Source organism: Pieris rapae, chromosome 4 (genome assembly GCF_905147795.1).
Source record: "Pieris rapae chromosome 4, ilPieRapa1.1, whole genome shotgun sequence".
NCBI lineage: Eukaryota > Metazoa > Arthropoda > Insecta > Lepidoptera > Pieridae > Pieris > Pieris rapae.
The window spans coordinates 6,024,567-6,049,220 of record NC_059512.1 but is presented as its reverse complement, the minus strand read 5'-3'; the positions used below and the strand labels follow the sequence as shown (position 1 = coordinate 6,049,220).

Here is a 24,654-nt window from a genome sequence, read left to right as displayed (position 1 = left end):
TAATTATAAAATAATACATCACTCAAATAAAATAATTAAAAAGTAACTTTTATTTCTGATACGGCAGCTTTATTTTTTGTTGATTAAAAGAGGTTGAATTAAAACAAAATAAAATATTTTAAGACAATTTAATAAGCTGAACAACAAGCGTTCTAAACGATTTAACAAAATGAAATAAAAACTTAACTAACACACTACCGCTGTCTCACAGCCAGATCGAATAATACTGAAGATGACACTTCTAAGTACACGTAATACAATCAATAAAAAACATTTAGTTAATAGTATTGTCTTTTATTAACATAACTTTTACGCATGTAAAGAAAAACACTTTTTTAACGGATTGAAGATTGGATTGGATTTTACCAACTCCAAATTTTAACGAAATAAATACAGATAATAATACAACATTTTCTACAGCTGTGATAATTATTTGACATTCAACACATTTTGTCTTCAGCCACCGTGACCACGCACGCTGTAAAACACGCGGAACGTCGGATAAATTTAAAATAATGTTTAAATAATTATAAGTTTACAATAATACATAACTTCAATCCGTTAAAAAAGTGTTTTTCTTTAAATATTTGGTTAATGTCAAATTATTGGCAGTAAAACGTTGGAAAACCTATCTTAAAAATTAAAAATACAAACAACAATATGCTATGAAATGACAAAACGCGGTCTTTGTTTCCTCTTACACTATAAACAATACTTTGGCAAAATACAAGCAACGGTTAATGAGATTCGACAATGCATTTCATACTTTTGGTGTTCCATCTCTTCCATAAGTTTGACAAACTAAACGAATTATGGTAAAATATTTCTGCAACCACCAGCTGCAATTTTTTTAAGTTACAGGAGGCAAACGAGTAGGAGGCTCACCTGATGTTAAATGACACCGCCGCCCATGGACACTCGCACAGCCAGAAGGCTCGCAAGTGCGCTGCCGGCTTATTAAGAATCGGTTCGCTCTTTTCTTGAAGGTCCCTAAGTCGAATTGGTTCGAAAATACTTCAGTGGGTAGCTGGTTCCACATCGTGGTGGTGCGTGGCAGAAATTCCCTTACGAATCGCTTAATTGTAGAACGACGGAAAAAATTTAAATTTGTTTTACATAAACATTTGTGTCACTCTTAAAACGTCCAATTTAATTATGATAAATTAAATCAACAATAATTCGTCACTACACGGAAACACGGATACACGGAAATTATATACAAATAATAATAGTACTTTGTATACACGAGTACAAGTTTAGAAATATTTACAAATTTATTTATTTCCACAACCGCTTTAAGTGACTCGTTGTTGCTACGTTGCGGTAATTACGAGATTACAGTTGCGTTAAAAAATGTTTTAAGTTAAAAATAATGTGATTTGATTAAGTATTTTTTAACTTTCACAATATTTGTCCACCATTACTGGCGTTAAACAAAATTTTAACATGCACTGCACTCATCTCTGCACAATCATTTAGATTGAGTCAAGATTTTTATGATTGTACATATAACAAAGCCAATATATAATATTGTATAAATATATACAATATTGTAACAAAGCCTCTTAATGGTTAACATAGATTGTCCTAATAAAAAGAAATGCTTACATTTATACTAAATATTCCTAAACTACTTGCTAACAAAATACAAATGCTTATTCAAATGTCGCATACACTGGTATAAAATGTTATATCAGCGGAAAAGTAGGTAGTAATTACGACTTTTTTATAAATTTTGCTGACCATACCTTTAAGTCTTAAGTGTCTTCCTTGACAATATTAATAGGAGTACACTAAACGCTTGATATAAAAGAGATGATGGTACCGGTAGGACTGGTTGGACTAGTAGGGTCAGCCTGGTCCGTTGAAGGTCATCCAAGGGCGTGAGCAGCTCCACCGTGCTCCAACAGCGCCGTGTGGCTGTCATTGTGCAGTTCAGCCAATTGAACATCGGGCGAGCGTCGCCGCTCAGCGCTGTGCCATGCTCCATATGTGAGGTAGATTAGAAGACCTGTCAAGTATTAAATATTCATAATTGTAATTAATTTTTTCCTATGTAATATACAAATATTTGATAAGCGAACGAATTTGTAAGTTGTAAGGATTAAATTAATTAAGTGCGATAGCTATGACAAATTAAATAGATCTTTGCATCCCTTTATTAGCCTTGATTTGATAGGTTATGTAATATTCGCAGTGATAAGACTATGTCATAACTTACGTTCACTGGCATTTAGGTTTTAAGTATCTAGGTGAAGAAAACGAATGAACTTGTTTTAAAATCACTTTGACATTGAGTATAGGAACACGTTCACAAGGCCAACAATATACTACGTATGTTCAACATTTTTGTTTAAATTATCACAGATTTTGAGCCATTTTAGCTAAAACTTTGATAGGCTAAAGTTTATTTAATAAGTGCAGCTAAATATATATTTAATGTTCCAAATATAAAAAATGGGTGTATTTAAAACTGAGGTATTTTTTTTGTGCTACGCTTTCTTGCCTGTAGTTGTCCCATGCGATACACGAACAAACGGGAGACTAAGCTTCCAAGAATTGGCAACAAAGTACGGACATCCTCCCCAAGAATACCAAGTCAATACTGAAGATGGATACATTTTGACTCTACATCGCTTTCCTGGAAGTCGCGACATACCTATCCTACTTCAACACGGCACACTGGATTCTTCTGCTACTTGGATCCTTAGAGGAAACGACTCACTAGGCATTAGTTTGGCTAACGCTAAATACGACGTGTGGATGAGTAATCTTAGGGGCAACAGATATTCAAGAAAACATAAATACTTAAACCCCGATAAAGATGCGGCCTTTTGGGATATCGATTTGGACCATTTTGGAATATACGACTTATCGGCTATTATAGATTTCATTCTCCAAGTTACTGGTGCTAAGAAACTTAATGCTATTGGCCACTCAGCAGGGAACACGGTCTTCTACGTGCTCGGATCTAACCGACCGCAATACAACAGTAAAATAAATGTCTTAATAGCCCTCGCTCCAATAGCATATTTTCATAATCATCACAAACCCGTGGCATGGCTAGGTAAGAATGCAGAGATCATAAACAATATTCTGCTAGCATTCAATATACATGAGCTGTTCGGTGAAACAATACTACAGCAAAAGCTTGTAAAATTGATTTGCTCCCAGCCTCATATAGGATACGAAATCTGTATGAATAGTCTGCTTTTTCCACTCGTAGGTTTTGACAACCAGGAGATAGGTTCAGAATTCAATCCGATAATATTCGGACACTTTCCGGCGGGATTTCCAAGGAAGACCTTGTTGCATTACTCGCAAATTTTTAAAAGAAAAAGTTTCGGACCGTTTGATTACGGCGATGATAATGTAAGGTATTACAACCGCACACGCCCACCAAGTTACAACCTGAGCGTAGTTTCGATGAGGATTATCTTGATAGCCGGTGAAAACGATAAGCTAGCACCACTCAAAAACGTTAACCGATTGCGGAAAAACCTCCCTAATGTGGTTAAATATATCGTCCCTGCTCAGAAACGGTTCAATCATTTGGATTTCACTTGGGGAGAGCATACAAAACTGATATTGTTCCCCATTATTTTCGACGCATTAGAAAATAATAATTACTGACATAATAAACGGGCACTAAAAATACTATTATATTTTTTTCAAATCATAAATTCAGTTCTATCGAGTACACGTTTGATATAATTCCTAATTTATGTACAGAAATAAACATTAAATACATAGTTATCATGATAAGGCAGTTTAGTGTGGCTTTGATATTACACGGTTCATTTACGCTTTACCTAAAATATGAAAATATTTTATTTTGAAGTTATAAATGTATTTCAAACAATTACTTTCATTATTTTGATAAATAGCAAAAGTGTATTTTTAAAAGAATCTGTGATAACCGCCATCGACGAGAGAGGTGATCGCTTGAACTTTACCGAGCTCGCGGTTTTGTTGGGGCTTCCTGTTGAAGAATACGACGTGGTCACTGAAGATGGCTACATTCTCGGTATATACCGCATCCCTGGTCTACTAAAACCCCCCACTCTTCTTGTGCACGGGATAGAGCTAGCAGCAGACAGTTGGCTCCTACGTGGGCACACGTCGCTACCCTCTGTACTAGCAAAATTAAACCAGGATCTCTGGTTTGCAAATGTTAGGGGAAACATTTACTCCAGAAGACATGTCCACTTGAACCCGGAAATAGATAAAGAATTTTGGGATTTCTCCTTCCACGAGCACGGCTACTACGACTTGGCGACTACTATCGACACAGTGTTGAACAAAACCAACTCATTACAAATAAATGCCATCAGTTATTCGCAAGGGACTACTATGTTTGCAGTACTCACGAGCACCAGACCCGAATATAATGCTAAAATTAATTTGACAATTTATCTCGCGCCGATAGTTTACTTAAACAAAGTTCAATCACCTCTGTTGTATTCAATTGCATTTTCACCTGAGATAAATGTTATATTGAAGAATCTAGGAATGTATGAATTCTTTGGATACAACAGCAAGCTAACGGTAGAATTGAGAGAATTGTGTACGAATCCCGAATTAAGCTACGCGGCATGCGCTTATGGATACGCTTTCCCAATATCCGGATACGATCCAGATCAGCTAGAACCTCCTTTCTATCGCATCACCAATTATTATTTTCCGGTTGGGTCATCTAGAAAGAATCTGATACACTACGGCCAAGTCGGAAGAACTGGCAGATTTGCACAGTACGATTACGGTCCACTTAAAAATATGGCAGTTTATAATGCTTCTAGTCCTCCAAATTACAATTTGACGAACGTACGGAGCCCTGTAGTCATGATGGTAGGGCGGGGAGACAACCTGGCGACAATCAAGAATGCAGTGGCTCTACGATATCAGCTCCCAAATGTTAAGCAGTTTGTGGTGCTACCGCGGACCCAAGCCAACCACCTTGACTTCATGTGGGGCAGAACTATGTACGATTACTTGTATCCATATATTTTAAACGCCCTAGGTTTATCATAAATATTAAAATCTTTATGATATTCTTAATTTGTTGACATAATTATATACATTAAATAATAATTAAATATCGATTTCATTCAATGTATATCTTGCGGACGCGATACGATTTTAAACATTATTATATCTAAAAAAATATATTCATTTGTTTTTAATTATATTGTCGAGTCGTATTTTATTGAATAAAACAATCGTATAATGTTAACGCTTTTTCGTTTTTATATAAAAACAAATCTCCATGTGAATCCAGACATTATTATTATCTTCAATAATTATGGCTATCAAAATCATTATATTATTCACCATAGCACTAGGCGTGTTACCCGCGTTGAGTGAGGAAGTAACGAACACGCCATATTTAGCAATACAGTATGGTCACCCCGCCGAAGAGTACCACGTCATCACTGAAGATGGATACATCTTGGGAATCTTTCACCTGCCCGGATATAGGGGTCTGCCTCTGTTACTGATGCATGGTATAATGGACTCTAGTGATTCCTGGATCATCAGAGGTAACAACTCGTTAGGCATCACTCTAGCAAATTTAGGATACGATGTGTGGCTGGGAAACTGTCGGGGTAACCTCTACTCTCGGCGACACGTGTACTTAGATGCTGTGAACGACGCATCCGCATACTGGAACTTCAGCTTCCACGAGCACGGACTTTATGATCTTCCAGCAATCATAGATTTCGTGTTATCAAGAACTGGCACAAACAAGCTCAATGCGATAGGATTTTCACAAGGCAATACCATATTTTACGTAATGTCGTCTCTTAGACCAGAGTACAACGATAGAGTCAATTTGTTGATCGCCTTAGCGCCTATTGCTTTCTTAAGAAATGTAGGACCTCCTTTGTCACTTTTAATCGACGTTTCATCAGATTTAATATCTATTGGGAGGAGTTTGCAGCAGTACGAAGTATTCGGAAGTTCCTTAACGGGGATTATATACAAAGGGATATGTTCGTTGCCCCTCTTGGGATACTTCTTGTGTTCGTTTGGATTTGTGTTTCCTATAGCCGGCTACGATTTGTTAGAATATGATTACGATTTCCACTATAAAGTGACTCGCATGAATTTCCCTATGAGTATTTCTTTGAAAACCCTCAACCACTTTGCTCAATTACGTAAACGTGGAAGGTTTTCACAGTTCGATTATGGAGACGGGAATTTTGAAGTGTATGGATGTGTAGAGCCTCCAGATTATGACTTAAGCAAAGTTACCATGTCTATAGCACTGCTATGTGGACAAAACGACAAACTGGCCAGACAAAAGGATGTTGAGGTTTTGAAAGACGCTTTGAGGAACATAGTCCAATTCTCTCTGCTTGAATACAAAGAGATGAACCACATCGACTTCACGTGGGGAAAGAATATGGACAAATATTTGATTCCCTACATTCTGAAAATACTCAAAGTATATACCATATAACTTTAAATTTTTCTAAATAATTAGTTTAAATATAAAGAGATACTGACCAGCTGCTAGCCAGACGGAGAATCGAATCCACGTCATATAGTCGAGGTTCAGCATTAAGTAGACGTTGATGAGAATACTGAGACCAGGCAACCACGGTACCAGAGGAACCTGTGAAGATAACATGAAGGCATTCAAACAAATACATAAGTTTACAAGAAATATACAAATCTTTGCAGAAAACGTGTTGTATACATAATGCGAATAAATGCAATCCTAAGATACTTTTATATATAACCGTGCCTTTTTATAATCAGCCAATAAAACACCAAAAATATATATATTTAGTAATAAAACTTACCGAGAAAGCGAGTTTCTTGTCTGAAACGGGTTGCCGTGAGATAGCGTACAGGGTGGTGAGCACCAGCAAAGATCCCACCACCATCGCCGCCAGCGGGCCTGGAGCGCCTGACAGGATCGCGTCCCCGTGTCCACTGATGCTGCCCATCATCAGGAAACACCATACGCCTAGTCATGTATGATAGTTAGTCGAATGTACTGATATATTATTCTAATTAATATTAATTTGATAACGTAATAATATATTTTAAAGATATGTAATTGTTGATATCTAATTGTAACTTCTATTCTACCTTTTTTACAGACAAACAGTGTGACAGAATATGCAAACCATATGTTTAAACTTTAAATATAAAAATTATTACTATTATTATTAGCAAGATTTTTGTTTCGTTCGTTAATCTAATAAATTTACCGTCAACCTAGCAAATATATAACAATTCAACTAAGATGTAATGTTATGTAAGACAAATTCACAAGCTTCGAGTTTGTAAACACAAAAAGATAATAGTATATAATACATATCTATACATCAATTTAAACTTTAATTTAAAGCGAGGAATATTAAAACTTGTTCGATGGTGTACCCCTATTCAATTAGTATTGTATTATGTGAGTATAATAATTTTCTTATACCATCAAGGGCATCACAACACGTCTTATACAGAGAAATCAAAAATATGAATAAAACTAGTCTAGAATGAAACAGACGCAGAAATGCGACTATTTGAAAGTAAGGCGTCTTCATAAATATCTTAACAATATTAACAAGTTTACACCAAACATTATCAAAGAATAACCCTTAATGCCATTTATTAAAAAAGTAAAATGTACCGTATAAAGTGACGAGTACGTTGACAGTCGTGGCACTGAGCTGCGTGGGCGTGGTCAGGCCGTCTACGTTGAACACTTGACGTACGCATCCTCGCAGACTCATACGTGTTGTTTCACTCGCAGTGCGCGTACTCTGTGTACGCTCATATCTACCAACCAATAATGATATTTATGAGTTAAATGTTTGAAAAACTCATGTGAGATAAAATGTAAGATATATAAGATCCAATACCCTTGTATTGGATGCTATCGGCAAAGGTATTTTTTGTATGGCCTTTGCCTATATTAATGGGGTTTAAAAAGTGGAATGCTTTTCTTGCTCATATTTTGAGTTACTAAATCCAGTATTTGACAACAACCGCCACCGAACTTAATTCACTCCAAAACTTAATAATCAAACAGAAATAAAAAATACGTTCTCTATACCTGAGTAAAAGCACACAAGAGGCGACCATGGAGTAGGCTAGCAGAGTCCCGATGGACATCATATGGATTAACTGCTCCAACTCGAATAACATCGCCAGCGTGCCTGCAACGTCATTTCATCTTCAATTAAAAATTATACTTACGTGGTTTTATACAAGTAAAAATATAAATTTCGTAAATATCCAAAATCCATATTGAGTATTTATTTACAAAGCTTTATAAAGCAGCTTTATGATGTCCGTTATAAAAGCAATGGTGATGGAAAGCGGGAATCACTTCAAAAACATGGGTAGTTTCCATTATGAGTTGCCTTTCAATGACAAAGAATTCATATATTGCATTTATTTTATTTATCTATTTATTAAGGTTTACCACATCATACATAGTACTAAGTATGACAATTGAAGTAAACATAAGTGTTACAAAAAAATATGATTGAAAGCAAAACAGCAAATTAGGTTCGAGATAGGCACCCAACAATTCTTTCTCTAAAACCGATTATATAATCGATTGTCGAAATATAATATTTATTTAAAAAAAACATTGCCCGCGAGAACTATAAGTAATGGTCTATTTGTTTCGTGATGATTTGTTTTTCTACAGGCAAGTTGGTAACCAACTCTTCTTTGCCTGATACACGCTATCTATGACAATAACGCACATAGAAAAGCTCATTAGTGCACAGCCGGGGTTCGAACACTCCTTATTCGTTTCAATATGTACCTGTAAAAAGCCCCGCGACAACTGTACCAACAATCGGTGTATGGAACTTCTCGCTAACTCCTCCCATGAAACGGAACAGCAGGCCGTCCGCTGACATCGCGTAAATAATACGCGGCAGAGGAAACACCGAACCCAAAAGACTGCAATGTTGAAATACATAATACAATCGCAATATGACGGTCACTCGATAGACTATAAATTAGATTTTTCTTATTCCCAAGTTAGCGATCAGTGCATTAAAACATCGAAATTAATATGTTATTGACGCTTTTCGCTCTCTTTAGGAAGTTATAGTACTAGTGGTGGCGGTAACCCATGGTTACATTGACAGACCCAGCTTTATTGTTTCTGCACTAATCTTGTGTCATATAGGGTGCCTCGCAAATTAAATAAAATTTCAATATTTTTATAAATCCTTCCTTCTTAGTGTCGATGTAATATTTAAAAACCTTGATGTCAAGTTTATCCAAATGACAGTTGTCAAGTAGGTAAGCCATTTGAAGCTGTCATTGTTATACTATAAAAATTATCAAGGAAATTGTAGAGTGTGGCTTGGATGATCTATCCTCTGTATGATGTTCTTCCCCCTAAAGTTCCCCGTCTTTTAAGTGTTAAATGTTTGTGTTTAGTCCATATTGCAGATTTCTATGTAAATATATAGCAAGTAATAAAATTAAACTGTAACTTTAATTATTCATAAATAGGAAGTAGTATTTAATCATGTTATTACTTATAATTGTGTTGTCTGTGCTGTCTTTAAACTAAGAATGGAATTTAAACTATTTTTTTGGGCCACAATTATTATTTTCATCGATCAATCTCCTTCGTGCCTTCTCCATCTACACGACACTGGCTTGTGCTAAGTTGGCACAAATTAAAGCCATTAAAAATACTATAAAAATTATCAAGGAAATAGTAAGTACCTTGAGCAAAGAGCGCAAACGGCACCAACGCTGACGGCATATTTAGCCCAACTCCACCCTAATTGATCGAACACGAATGGGAACGGTGCCTTTTCGTCCTGCAAAACATGTATATACCATAAACAAAAGAAATGAAAATAGTACAATTCAAACGACAACTTAACATTGAATTGGCAACAAAATCGTAGCTACTATTAAATTAATTTAAAATCTCATGTAAAAATATATAGCTAATGATGTGCTTAAAATAGTTTTGTAAAATATTCGTATAAAATTCCAAAAACATTTATGCATGTAGGTACATAATGTACACTATGAACGTAAAAAAAAGAAACATTGACTGCTTCTAATTTTACAATTACTGCTAGTTCTCAAATCAAGGGCGTAGAACAATGAGAAACTGGCAATAAACTCTCCGCCACTCTTTTTAATCGCCAATTTTTTTCTTTTACACAACGTTTGTAAGTATAAGTTGTATGTACATATATATACGTTCACATAATATCAGCTCCACATATATTCGGTATAATTTTCACTTTCATTTAGTTCCATATACGCCCATGGAACCATTCTCAAATTGAACAATTACCGTAGATGCTCTTTTTAAAAGTTCGATTTTACATACTGTTCAAACTGTATTTACCTGCATATAGTAAGGCAAGACAAGTGTGAGGACGCAAGACACACCGCAGTAGGCAAGAAACACAACTAACAACGAAGCGACCACAGCAAAGGGAATGCTTTTCTGGGGTCTACGCGCTTCTTCGCCGGCCGTTGCTACGCAATCGAAGCCAATAAAGCCATAGAAGCAGACAGCCGCGCCCCGGATTATCCCAGCGATCCCGTAAGGGGCGAAGCCGCCGCTACCGAAGTCCCGTCCACCACCTTTAGGGACGTCTTCTGCTGGTATACGCCAGTTTTTCGTATCAGCTGAAATTGTAAAGGCTAGTTGGGGTATTTCTAACGTGACCAAACGTCTCGTTTTGTATGGGACAGTCCCTTTTTCTAAACCGAAATTATCCCGTTTTCAGAAACCACAACCGAATGATTTTATTCTTATTTGAAATCGTCACCTACATAAAAACAAATGTGTTCTTCTGATAAATATATAAGATAAAGAGAATAATAAATATTACTAAACATTTTTGGTACCTTATATATTTAAAACATTTTGTAATTCATTACTTTTAAGCCAAGTGAGTTTTTCGAAATAAATAACTTTTAAGTATTTATTATTTAACCTAAATTAAACCAATGTCACTAATAGAATAAATGGTCACTTAAGGTTAGGTATATCGCACAATTCCAAAATTTCGTTTTAAGATAAATTATGGATAATTTTATGAATATATATACTTTTTAAATTAATTAACGATAATAAAATTATTCTGCTAAAAGTGGATATGTCAAATATACCTTTGAATGAGCCCGATATTATGACAAACAGCACAACACATAAATTCACGCCCGTACAGAAGTTGTTGAACTTTGTCGACTCTTTTACTCCAAACGCGAGCGATACTGAAATATATACATTAGTTGTAAACATAATATGAGTTATGTTGGTTATTGACAATATTTTCATTATATATATTAAAATCGGAGATTTCTAAGAAAATTTACACGATATACACTTAAGTATATATTAAATGCTTCTAATTTTACATTTACTTTTAGTTCTCAAATCAAGGCATAGAATGGAATAGCAAAACTAGCAATAAATGTTGCCTGGTCAGCTTTAGGATATTAAAGTCAAAACTTCTTATTAATTTGAATTATTTTATTTATTTATTTATTTACACTTCGTTGCTAAAGAAATACAAATAACACAGTATATATAAATTACAAGGGATGCAACGGGCGGCCTTATCGCTAACAAGCGATCTCTTCCAGGCAACCCTAGTAAGAATAGAAATAAATAAAGAAAAATGATGGGTGCAAGAAGTGCAGAAGTTATATAAAAAACAAAATAAATTTATATTAAAATATAGATCCTTAATATATTAGTAACTATATATATTATAATAACTAACTAAAACTAATCTTACAAATTCAAGAAAATAGAGAATTTACAAAACGAACAGGATATTCAAGAATTACACAGGTCACGATTGATCAGGATAGGATAAGGTTAGGAAATATTTGTATAGAAGGGTTGTGTTTAAAATAATTGTGCCCCATATAGGGCATTCAGGGGATTTAATGTTTGTTGTATCCATTTTGCTAATATATAAATAGATTAACCCAAGTTATAATTTTGCCAGTGATCAAACACACAATTTCTGTATCATTAAATTCAAAGTACTAAAAATAATTGCTTTCTTACCAGAAAAAATCATTATGACAGTAAAGGCGAAAATATCAGGATATTTGGCCAGATGTGGTGAATCCATAGGCATCCATTCAAGTAAGCGACTGGATATTGCCTTGTTTAACAGTGAATCCAGATACTCGCTCAATGCCTTGGTTACAGAGGCGGCACCTAGTAAAATAAAGTGTATTATCACTGACCAGCTTATTGATATTACATAACAAACAAACAAAAATCATTTATTCATATAGGTAACATAATGTACACTCACTCGTTAAAAAAAAGAAATATTCATGAAATGATTCTAATTTTACATTTACTGCCAGTTCTCAAATCAAGGGCGTAGAACCGAAAAGAAGAAGAAGAACTGGCAATAAACTCTCCGCTACTCTTTTTAATCGCCTAATCTTATAAAATTATAATCTATTATATTTATGTACACTATAAGTCTATTAGGGTCATCATCACTATCAGCCTCTTTATTTGGTTTTATTTCTGGATGTAGACCAGCTCCATTTTCCTGAAATGGCCTTACACTTATCAAGTGGGAGACAACCTCCTTGATAATGTCGTCAGTCTACTTAGTCGGTAGGAAGCCGCATGGTCTTTTGTTCTACCCAGGACAATTAGGATGCACTGATTCATTATTTTATTTCTTATGTATTTGGCAACCCATAAGTCATCGTAATTTCTACTATGACAGCTTGGATAAATACAGATTTTAATTAAAATGTATATATACATAGTCTTGTCACACACAGTATTTGTACTAAAAATCCTCTAAAATTGTTTTATACATATGTAAATTTGATAGGTCTGATTAAACTCTGTTGTTATAAAGTACAATTGATTTTAAATAGTAATAATCTTCTAGGCAAAATAATATTTGCCTAGTCAGCGATTATAGAATATCAATAACGTATTATACTTACTAATAACATACCTATTATATACTCAAGTATGAGATTCCATCCAATAATAAAGGCGATAAACTCTCCAACACAAACATAACTATACACATATGCTGACCCTGCTTTTGGAACACGAGCACCAAACTCAGCATAACACAGACCTAAAATAAATAAAAGGCTTCTTTTATCTTATGAACAGACTAAGACTTTATGTACTAATAAGATAGAGCGTCTATCTAGTCAGCTAATAATATGAACAAGGTATGTTTGTATTCTTTCTCTTAATTATGTTTTCTTATCATGTTCAATCAATATTAAGAAGAATGGCCAATTCATTTATCATAAGGGGCTTCTAAACGGGCCATGTTTTGCTGCAATTGATGGCTGCACTATTGGCAATTAATTGTCCGGCCATCACAAAAATGTTTTAATGCAGATGATGGCCGAGCAATCTATGGCCGGGCCATGTGTTGCAATATGTCAGCAATAGTATGGCCCATGATGCAGACTCCTAAACGGGCCACACATGCCGGCAACAATGGCTGATGAAATCACACTTGTCGCAGCAGCTTATATTAATTTTAAAAGAACAGAAAAAGAAGAGATTGAGGATTCGACCTTATTTAAATAGGCGTGAAACTGTAGACAATTTGAGTCTAGCAGTAATAAGCCTTGATAATAAATTATTCAAGAACTTGGCTAGAATTTCAAAAGGCGGCTTTGACTTTCTCTTAAACAAAATTGGACCAAAAATAAAAAGAAATGATACAAAGAGAAGAAATGCTGTTCTCATACAGCAATACCTGTTTCATCGCCATCACGAGATTTGCGATAACTCTACGGTTTTTGGCAACAGGAGATTCATTTAAAAGTTTTATGTACCTGAGTGTTAGATTTCAACTTTTATTCCAGAGGTGTGTACAGCTATTATAGAAGGATTAAAATAATACATCAAGGTAAGTTAACATAGGTTTATTAAATATGTTACTAATAGGTAGTAACTATTATGTACTTTTTAAATTTAATAATAATAGGTATCTAGTAGCAGCATATTCGTTTTTATTTTCGCCTTTTAGTACGGGGTTTTGGAGTAGTATTGACGGCTTCCAAAGTGTCGGTTGTTTCTGATTCTACGACTTCACGTGGGTCAGCACTGATGTGTAGTTTCAGTCGCCTGTTAATGCATAAAATTGTTAGTATATCTTTAAGCCTTTCAGATGCCGTCAGGAGTAACAGAATGGAAACAAGTTGCAAAAGATTTCGAGGGAAGAAGTTCAATTTATCAATCGATATGATACATACGTAATACAGAGATATGTACATTTATAATGACTAAAATACTTTATTAAAGATACTTACGTTAGAAGTTTTCATTTTCACTATGTAATCCTATATTCGTGGTATTTTGAGTAAAGAGAAACGATATCGCATCTTAAGCAAACCACTTTACTGTTTTACCGCCAGCACTACCACTCTTCTTCTTTTTCTCCTCATTATTTGCGTAAGTTTCTTCTTCTAGGCTTCTGAATTTTTTGTAATCCTCGTTACTTGTTATGCCAAACTTTTCAGCGATTTCATTCCATGCATCTTTTTTAGCATTTCTATCTTTGTATGTGCCGGTTTTTATATCCCACAACTCGGGGTGCAAATGTATTTCTTTAATAAAATCAGTAATTGTCTTGTTAGACCAGTTACCATTTTTACGTAGTTGTCAAAATGCAGTTGCAGCTGATCGCAAAACACAGAATATAGCAACAGGCACACTTCACTCATAGCAAACTTCATGTCGCGTAGAAAAGGATACACTATGCCATAACAAAGAGAGTGACTGAAACAGCAATAGAACTGGCTGTGCAATATTGCAGTTGAATTCGATAGCCTAGCGATCGTTCGGCAACCCATCGGGGCAATATCGGCCATAAGTGGCTACACAAAACATGTTTGGCTATATGGCCGGGACATTACTGCAATATTGCATAGTGTGGCTGACATTGTTTGCAATGTTGCCGGGCCATGTGTTGCAGCCATCAATTGCAGCAAAACATGGCCCATTTAGAAGCGCCAATATAAGACTTTCATAACTGTCAAATTCAAATATTATTAGTTTTATAAAAGTATTTTGATGGCAATCAAATCATTGAGGTCAACACAGAAAATTCATCATTGACTTGCAAGGTCAGTGTCAATTTCATTTACATAGCCTTTTATTCCATTATATTTAAACTGTTATGGCGCTTCTAAACGGGCCATGTTTTGCTGCAATTGATGGCTGCAACACATGGCCCGGCAACATTGCAAACAATGTCAGCCACACTATGCAATATTGCAGTAATGTCCCGGCCATATAGCCAAACATGTTTTGTGTAGCCACTTATGGCCGATATTGCCCCGATGGGTTGCCGAACGATCGCTAGGCTATCGAATTCAACTGCAATATTGCACAGCCAGTTCTATTGCTGTTTCAGTCACTCTCTTTGTTATGGCATAGTGTATCCTTTTCTACGCGACATGAAGTTTGCTATGAGTGAAGTGTGCCTGTTGCTATATTCTGTGTTTTGCGATCAGCTGCATTTTGACAACTACGTAAAAATGGTAACTGGTCTAACAAGACAATTACTGGTTTTATTAAAGAAATACATTTGCACCCCGAGTTGTGGGATATAAAAACCGGCACATACAAAGATAGAAATGCTAAAAAAGATGCATGGAATGAAATCGCTGAAAAGTTTGGCATAACAAGTAACGAGGATTACAAAAAATTCAGAAGCCTAGAAGAAGAAACTTACGCAAATAATGAGGAGAAAAAGAAGAAGAGTGGTAGTGCTGGCGGTAAAACAGTAAAGTGGTTTGCTTAAGATGCGATATCGTTTCTCTTTACTCAAAATACCACGAATATAGGATTACATAGTGAAAATGAAAACTTCTAACGTAAGTATCTTTAATAAAGTATTTTAGTCATTATAAATGTACATATCTCTGTATTACGTATGTATCATATCGATTGATAAATTGAACTTCTTCCCTCGAAATCTTTTGCAACTTGTTTCCATTCTGTTACTCCTGACGGCATCTGAAAGGCTTAAAGATATACTAACAATTTTATGCATTAACAGGCGACTGAAACTACACATCAGTGCTGACCCACGTGAAGTCGTAGAATCAGAAACAACCGACACTTTGGAAGCCGTCGATACTACTCCAAAACCACGTACTAAAAGGCTCAAAATAATATTATACGCGATGCTGGCGAAAATAAAAACAAATATACTGCTACTAGATACCTATTATTATTAAATTTAAAAAGTACATAATAGTTACTACCTATGAGTAACATATTTAATAAACCTATGTAAACTTACCTTGATGTATTATTTTGATCCTTCTATATTAGCTGTTCACACCTCTGGAATAAAAGTTGAAATCTAACACTCGGAACAGTTACATAAAACTTTTAAATGAATCTCCTGTTGCTAAAAACCGTAGATTTATCGCAAATCTCGTGATGGCGATGAAACAGGTATTACTGTTCTCATGTTTGTATCATTTCTTTTTATTTTTGGTCCAATTTTGTTTAAGAGAAAGTCAAAGTCACCTTTTGAAATTCTAGCCAAGTTCTTGAATAATTTATTATCAAGGCTATTTATTATTACTGCTAGACTCAAATTGTCTACAGTTTCACGCCTATTTAAGTAAGGTCGAATCCTCAATCTCTTCTTTTTCTGTTCTTTTAAAATTAATATAAGCTGCTGCGACAAGTGTGATTTCATCAGCCATTGTTGCCGGCATGTGTGGCCCGTTTAGGAGTCTGCATCATGGGCCATACTATTGCTGACATATTGCAACACATGGCCCGGCCATCGATTGCTCGGCCATCATCTGCATTAAAACATTTTTGTGATGGCCGGACAATTAATTGCCAATAGTGCAGCCATCAATTGCAGCAAAACATAGCCCGTTTAGAAGCGCTTTTAGTAAAAGAAATAGAACATACCTGCAAAAACACTTGCAACAGCTGCTAACAAGAATGACAAGACCACAGCTGGACCAGCATAATTTTTGGCAACATCTCCAGCTAATACATAAACTCCTACTCCAAGTGTACTACCCACTCCCAGTGCAGTCAGGTCCAAAGCTGAAAGTACTCTTGCTAGACGAGCTACTCCCTCCTCTGCTGCCTTGCGTCGAGACAGCACACGGTATGCCAGTCCCAGGAATCTGACCGCCCCAGCTTTCAGACCACCTAAAAATGATTTTTTGAAGAAAATCTAGCCAATTGTGGTTAACCAAGACCATAAGCTATGTTTTAACAGGCCTGGTAACTCAGCAAGTTGCATCAATAATAAAATTACTTTTACCTAGAAATAAAATCACCACCCACATCACTGAATACAACCACAGCAGGCGAACACATCAATTGATTTGGTTCAATAACTTTTCAATTGGTCTGATCAACAATTTTACAATATCAATTGATATGTCTCGAATCGGCATGGGCCATTTTCATTACTAATTTAAATATAATCCTGTTTTACTTATCAATACATTAATAGCTAAAGATATTGCAAATTAAAATATATTTGTAACAACAGTTGATAATGCAAATTTTGTAAGGTAAGGATTTGTTCCAAAAAAATTATTTAATAACTTCTAGACAGAAAGGTAAGGTCAGGTAGAAACATAGAAAGTAATATTATGTTTTTTTTAGAATTAGAATTCAATTGGAAAGTCGTCGCCTGTTAATTTAGAATTTAGTAGATACGTGTATTTATCTTACCGGTACTATATGCTTGTTTGATAGAAAGACCATTCCTGGAATCTCCACGTGCATTTCGAGTATTAGTATAACCATTTTCCTCAGGAAAACTCATTATTATGCCACCGCATATAACCTCTTCTTACACGTACAATATACACAAATTACTCGAATTTTAAATTTTAAAAATTAACAAGGTTTAACACCGCAGTTGTGTTAAGCATTAATGATACCTATGCAGTGAAGATCAAGACGTACGTAATAAAAAAAATATAAGTATCATCGTATTTCACTTAAACAATTTCTTGCATCATTTGAGTCCTGATTATTTAATTTCAAACACATTTCAAATTTCAAGGTGTCAGCGGAAATGGATCAACATTGGTGTCAATCAAATTGTCTACTGTCTATATCTATTCTCTATACTTCTATAGCGTTATTAACTGTTTTTGTCAGTACCTATATGGTTCTGCTAAAACAAAATTTAAAAATATTGCAAAGAAATTAAGTTGACTTGTACCTTTCTTACGAAACTCCTAAGCCATTCAATATAATCTTACAAAATAATGTAAAATATACATTATCCAAAATTTTACCTAGTCACAGCTTATTACGAGACTTGTCTATCATTTTATATCCTATCCATTAGAATTCATTTACGATATAGTAAAACATTGTTTACGTAGAACCTTGATACTATCTACTACTACTGTAAATCAAATAAAAGCAATAAATATATTGAGATTTCGTTATTTATTTTCTAATGTTTTATGGGAAAAATATTCTTATGAAGTTCAGTCATAGTACAAGGTCAAGTTTTGGCGAAAAAGATTTTCCGCTGAATTTAAATACAATATACACAAAAAATATATTTAACACATGACAATGTTGTAAAACACTCATTAAAACAACAAAGTTACACTCGTTCCCTCCTTCCTTCCCTCCCTCCCAAATCCCTCCGCGTAGAAATATGTAGGTACCTATGCCGTTTTCTAAATAAATAAATCATCATCCCCGTGCAAATAATACAAAAGTAGTAGAACGTATATTTTTTTTAAACTTAGATCAAGTTCTTTAGTCACCATGTCTTCTTTATCTCAATCAAATTTCACTCAAACTCACATAATACTTTGCTTATTGTTTTTAGTTAGTGCATCGAAAATATAAGGAAACAGGTATTTATTCATATTTCGACCCCATATGAAATCTAAATGATTTAGCCTCCTGTTATTTAACAAGTAGTATTCAACATTTGAAAGACGATCCCGCAATAGTTCAACATCTTTAACTGACGCCAGTGCATCATTTCTCCCAGCAAGAAGTACAATTTTCATACTAACTTTTTCCAAGTCATAAAGTGGAGGGGACGTTTGTTGGTAGATTTCTATGTTCTTAGATCCATAATCGTAAAAACTGAAGTCATTTAAATATCCCTGCGCAAGGTGAATAATATTTTTTCTCGATGTGCCAGTGGGATAGTGTTCTATGACTGTGGGAAAAAATTCTACTTCCAACTCTTCGGCATCATTACCGGCGAGCGGAAAGAATACTCCACGAGCGCATAAATTGTAACACTTTTTACAACCACAGATTTCATCCATTAAGACTCTCAGTATTGTGTTATCACCAAAAACCTCTTCTATACCAGACTCCAATAAAATATTAGATAGATAAGGTACGGATTCTAATAACATGGACGCAGGAGGCATTGAATAATTGAAGTAACATACTGGCGATAATGCAATCATTACGCTCACTTTTTTATTATACTCAGGTTTGGTAGAGCCAAGAACATAAAATACGCTGTTGCCTTGAGAGTGTCCAATAGCACTAAGGCTGGTCTCTCCAGTTCTGCCTAAGATAAAATCAATCATTGCCGGAAGATCATAGTAGCCTATTTCATGGAAACTAAAGTTCCAATAATGGCTATCTGTGTCCGGATTTAATTTGATATGTCTTCTGGAATATCTTCCGCCTCTGACATTGGCAGACCAGACATCGTAACCCTCATGCGCAAGAGCAGCAACAAGGGACCCGTTTCCTCGGATAATAAATGTATCAGCTGAATCGAACAATCCATGCACTAATAAAACAGGCTTCTTTTCACCAGGAATCCGAAATAACGTCAATATATATCCGTCATTTGTCACTATATCGTATTCTTCGGTATCAAAACCCAATCCTCTGGCGAGCGCCGAGTAATTTGCTCTGGTAGATCTTGCTGCAGTTACATCACTTCTCCACACTAATTGTATCACCAATATTTTAAGTAAACATATGATAAGAATCATTTTAAATTGTATGATCACTCGGTAAGGAATTGATACAATGACACAGCTACCTTAAACTATAATTAATAAGTTACAACTGGTTTGATTACACTACACGAGTTAACTCAGCAAACCTTGGATGAGGATTTTGCTTGGCCTTCCATGTTGAATAATTTGTTACACAAAATATTTTAAATGTTTACAAGGTTTATTTCTTAAGAGTTTATTCATATAACTCACGCGTAATTAAATTGTAATTACAATAACTTTAGCTTCCTTTTTAAAATATCACATTTGTGCCACTCTAGCCACAAAAGAATAAGATCAAAATAGTTGATAAGTTGATTAGGTTTATAGAAGTTTGGGGCTGTAACTAGAAAAAGGTACGACTTCCAATGTTGTTAAATCCAGATTTAAAAATTTGCTAAATGAGCTACAAGTATTCTTATAAACATTCTTATATCTTAAATTAGCGATAGGTATATGTAATAATGTAATCGAAAGCCAAACAGGTAAATATCTGCTTTCTTAAATTACCCTTTAACTAATCAGGCATCAAATTTTTGTACAAAGGTTGCAGTTACTTGTACTTGGTACTTGGTAAATAAGGTGACAAATTTGTTAAAAAAACTCCAAAGTTATTATTAGTAGTTAATACACTGCGTATTTGTAATGAAGTTGTTCTTACAATGACGAACATTTTATACTGTAAAAGTGATAAGGGATTGAGAAATAAAAAACAATAATAGCTTAAATCTTTTTATTCATTATAACATCATCGATAAACTATATGAGCATTAAAAAGCATATTTGCTGAAAAATCTCAGATCTAGTTTATTTGAGTAAGCTTTTTTAATTAATTTACAAGATTTCCATTTGTTTTAGGCGTACGTGGTTCAGGCTCGAAAATCTTCTACCACTGTATCGTTTTGAACGAGCAAATCTTAAAAAAACACAGTGTCGGAATTCCTATAACAATAATTAGAAATAAACATTATTACATATTTGTCTTGGTGTATAAACGTGAATTATAATCAAATAATATGACATAATTACCCATTACTCATGACTAACGAAAAAAAATCCAAAATCGGTGGTTTACGGTCTATGGATAAACGAACTAAAAAGTTTGTATAGCATGTGGAGGTAATACCTTTTCCTTTCTTTAAGTACCACTTCCTCGCGGAATTATGTGTCAAATTGTAACCGTTATCCGTTAGCTTATTGCTTTTCGATCTTTTTATCTCGGAACTTTTGAGAGCCTTTGTCTCTGGAGTGTTCTTCGTATTTAAGTCCTGCCTAAATACACCATCAAAATTAGCTACCTACTAAATGTAAAATTCTATGACACCTCAACAAAATTAAACATTCTTACTCAGTTGTGTTATTCTTGTGGAATTTTAATAGCCGATAGAAGGGACGTTCATCTGCCCACAGCATCTCATTAGATGTTATGTAATTATTATCTGATGGGAATCCGGAATTCATTAACTGAAAAAGTAGTAACAGATATTATTTATACTAGCTTATTACATTTATTACTATCATTTATATAGGTACAGTAATTCGTATAAAAGGAAAATAATTAAATTACGCCTAGGAAAAATAAAAAGCAATCAGTGAATAATCCTTACTTGTTATAATGGATTGGTTCTGAGATTATAAGAGTTAATAAATAATGCAGTTAATTTATGAATGGAATACCTGTCGACTAAAATAACATTGTGTATTAACTTAGAGTAGGGTACCATAATACCTCATTTCTCAACAGTGGTTCCTCTCCGCTGTCATTAACCAAGAGTCCGGACGAAATGGATACAAACAGGAGGAGAAATGTAGACTTCATGGTTCGATCAGTAAACTCTGCTTAAAATATGTCAAAAATTAAGCTACATTATTCATACTTAAATAAAATTTTCCTAACTCCCGTTCTATGGGTTTTGTGAGTGTTTATTATTATTATTACCTACTTTCATTTATGTAATAATTATTATAATAATTTTCATTGGATAATTAATATTAGAGCAACATTTCATTAAGTATTGCTTAGTAGTAACGCTCCTATCATAGATTTACAATAGATTTTGTATACAGTCCGGGCGAGATTGCATTCTATTATGCATAGCGGACTATTGTTCGAATTCTGAGCTTTATCTCCGATACAATATTCATCATGAATATATAACACAAAGTTATACCTACACTCTACATAGCTATATCAATTAGTCTTGACCTCAGAGTAATTTATCTGTTTCAATACATTTGTTTTTCTAATAGGCAAGAAGGTGATTAACCTTCTGTGCCCGACCTACGCCGTCGAATTTTTGGGACCAAAGCACGCCGATTTCCTCACGATGATTTCCTTCAACGTAGGAGCGAGTGTTAAATATGCACATAGAAATTACCATTAGCGCACAGCCGGGATTCAAACCTACAACCTCAGGGATGAGTCATATAATCTAGCTACTAAGTAGATTAATTAAGCACCTCTATAATAAAGCTTTAAAATAGGAAAACACTTCACCAGTTTATAAGTAAAAAAAAACAGAAATAACTTATTACTTACCATAAAATTCCATCAAAGATATTGTCAAAACTAAATATGAGTTTTCACTTACCTAAGTAGACGTAACGCAGGCACCTTACAGACTGAACTCAACACTTCCCGCCCAACGGTTTATATTCAGAGTGGTGGGCGGGCGGCGCCCAACATTTGATTCGACAAGTACAAGTAAATATAAAACTTATATTTTCACATCAAACATTTAATATACTCCAGGTACATTTAATGTAAATAATATTATTTACTTTAAATATTAATTGCTAATTAAAGTAAATAATATTATTTGTTGGTGCTGTTTTGTTTAACAAGTATATAGCATATATAAAATAAAAAAACTATGGACCGCGTCTTCAAAATAATGCGGCGAAATTAAGACAATGTCCAAAATATACGAAACTTAAACATATTGGTCCCTAACTAAGACCAAATAGAGTTCAAGATTATTAATCCGATGGTTAGCGTTTGCAAGTAAAACAAGTCAATATAATTCATCTATTAGAAAAATACACGGGAATAACTCTGTTTTAAATCTTCCAAAGCAAGAGCAATTTTTTTTACATTCAAAGTGGGTTATGAGTAGCTTTTGTTTATAACTGTAAAAATAGTAGAGTCTGACTTAGACAAATATGCCATTTTTCTAAGTCTGACGGTACTGCAATTTAATTAATCCGATCCTTTTAGACAAATCCTTGACACTTGCTAGGTATACAGAGTTATCCCGAAAGTTCTTTGTGTTTACTGACTGTGCATGGATGTTTAATGGTGAAACGCAATAAAAGGATATTTTTGTATTATATCTTGAAATATTTTTAAATATCAATAACTGTTTGGAAATTATGATGCTCTGATCTAAGATTTATCGCTTGGTGAATGTTGCAAAAAATACGGTAGTAGGTATAGTTTCATAGCTCAGGAGGTGCGTGAGGAAACAGACAGAAAAGAAATTAAATCAATCTTTTTCGTGTTGCATCACTCTTTGGTTACTCTTTCATGTGTTCTTATTTATTATATGTTTTGGTTATGTCAGAGACTGGTTAAGAGCCCATGGCATTTGCCGAAAAAACCGCCTGTGTGCAATTCTGTATTTAAAATATAATTATGATGTGATGTCTGATAAGGCTGCTCATTATTGATTGATTTTGCACTTCAATATAGAGGTTTTATACAGGTTTTGCCAAGTCTATTGAAATAACTATGTATATCGAAATACGATAAAATAACGGATCACTGTCACTTGGTTGGAAGTCACAGAACTACAGAGGAGATGGATTAATATAAAAAAAACGATCGAAAAGTTTGTATTACGATAGCATCTGCATCTGTAGCGTGGAACAGTGGGTAAACATTAAACAAGCTTTGAGGGTCGCCTCGGCTTATTGCGGGCCTGTTCGTTTGACTGCTTATAAGACTTAATTAACAGCGTTATTCACTGTTAATTAGAAAATATTTGCGCAGCCACAAATCTGTTGGTAGTTAAATAGACGAGATTCCACATTGGTTAGAATAATCTAGAATTCTCTGCGCGATTCGAAATGTTTCTCGCTTTACAAACGCTAAGCTAGCGTAAACTTAATTGGAATCTCTGATTGAAACATCTAACTGAAAAGACTCATTAATTTTGTTGTATATTAAGAACGTATTTATTTTTATTGCTGTTTCAGATTTGGTTTGGTATTACTTATCGTATTCTTTGTTTATACGGACCCTCATAATTACCTGGGACTCCCCAGGGAATCCATTCGCATAGTAATTATCACGCTATACCAATTTGGCTTTTCGATTAATTCTTCCGGATCGGGCGAGATATTTTAAGAAAATATATCGGGCAACTAATACATTACAAAATATAACTTGGTTCACGTGTTTACATTACCTTATTAAGACTGAAAATAGACGAAGGATTGTATTTCACGATTGGGGTCCCTGTAGCTATGATTTAGACAAGACTCATCTTACCTTTTTGGAGCAAATTCGTTAATTGAGCTGCGAGATTGCCTCGGGTCTACGTTGTATCTTTTGGATTTATAAACTTTACAGTATTATGCTACCAAGGGGAAAAAATTCTAGCAAAAAGTTTTTGAACTATACCTTGAGACTGTTGCATTTAATAAATTAGAGTATCAAGTGTTTAT

The 24,654-nt window shown here is 34.5% G+C and overlaps 3 protein-coding genes and 1 long non-coding RNA gene across 6 annotated transcripts; 1 reads left to right on the top strand and 3 right to left on the bottom strand.

Moving 5' to 3' along the window:
• Positions 1–112: 112 nt before the first annotated feature.
• On the bottom strand, positions 113–18,118 carry LOC111001273 (cationic amino acid transporter 2). 2 transcript variants are annotated; one of them, XM_022271125.2, is made up of 13 exons: positions 17,711–18,118; positions 16,928–17,176; positions 12,969–13,097; positions 12,041–12,196; positions 11,131–11,235; positions 10,358–10,644; positions 9,715–9,812; positions 8,792–8,931; positions 8,069–8,171; positions 7,643–7,791; positions 6,810–6,976; positions 6,511–6,619; positions 113–2,011 (listed from the first exon to the last, which is right to left on the bottom strand). In XM_022271125.2, exons 1-13 carry the CDS (start codon positions 17,802–17,804, stop codon positions 1,872–1,874), a joined length of 1,926 nt encoding a protein of 641 aa, XP_022126817.2. In that variant the 5' UTR covers positions 17,805–18,118; the 3' UTR covers positions 113–1,871. The 2 variants fall into 2 exon arrangements, with proteins under 2 accessions (XP_022126817.2, XP_022126818.2); XM_022271126.2 differs by lacking the exon at positions 17,711–18,118 and adding an exon at positions 17,292–17,381.
• LOC111001276 (lipase 1-like) lies at positions 2,425–3,885 on the top strand. The gene has a single exon (XM_022271128.2). It carries the CDS (start codon positions 2,458–2,460, stop codon positions 3,631–3,633), a length of 1,176 nt encoding a protein of 391 aa, XP_022126820.2. The 5' UTR covers positions 2,425–2,457; the 3' UTR covers positions 3,634–3,885.
• A 533-nt stretch (positions 18,119–18,651) lies between the features above and the next one.
• Positions 18,652–20,218, bottom strand: LOC111001278 (lipase 1-like). The gene has a single exon (XM_022271130.2). The coding sequence runs from the start codon at positions 19,978–19,980 to the stop codon at positions 18,808–18,810; it is 1,173 nt and encodes a 390-aa protein (XP_022126822.2). The 5' UTR covers positions 19,981–20,218; the 3' UTR covers positions 18,652–18,807.
• A 550-nt stretch (positions 20,219–20,768) lies between these two features.
• Positions 20,769–22,668, bottom strand: LOC123689131. 2 transcript variants are annotated; one of them, XR_006750179.1, is made up of 5 exons: positions 22,578–22,668; positions 21,716–21,822; positions 21,335–21,450; positions 21,016–21,258; positions 20,769–20,928 (listed from the first exon to the last, which is right to left on the bottom strand). It is a non-coding gene; the product is annotated as an uncharacterized LOC123689131 (long non-coding RNA). The 2 variants fall into 2 exon arrangements; XR_006750178.1 differs by lacking the exon at positions 22,578–22,668 and having other exon boundaries at positions 21,113–21,258; positions 21,716–21,903.
• Between the last annotated feature and the right edge of the window lie 1,986 nt (positions 22,669–24,654).

Excerpts from the sequence above, each read along its gene's own strand:
- LOC111001276 (XM_022271128.2), top strand. The coding sequence starts at position 2,458 with ATGGGTGTATTTAAAACTGAGGTATTTTTTTTGTGCTACGCTTTCTTG.
- LOC111001273 (XM_022271125.2), bottom strand. The coding sequence starts at position 17,804 with ATGAGTTTTCCTGAGGAAAATGGTTATACTAATACTCGAAATGCACGT. Across the intron at positions 10,645-11,130 it reads AATATCGGGCTCATTCAAAG|CTGATACGAAAAACTGGCGT; the intron begins GTATATTTGACA and ends TTACAATTTCAG. Across the intron at positions 7,792-8,068 it reads TCTTGTGTGCTTTTACTCAG|ATATGAGCGTACACAGAGTA; the intron begins GTATAGAGAACG and ends ATTGGTTGGTAG.
- LOC111001278 (XM_022271130.2), bottom strand. The coding sequence starts at position 19,980 with ATGATTCTTATCATATGTTTACTTAAAATATTGGTGATACAATTAGTG.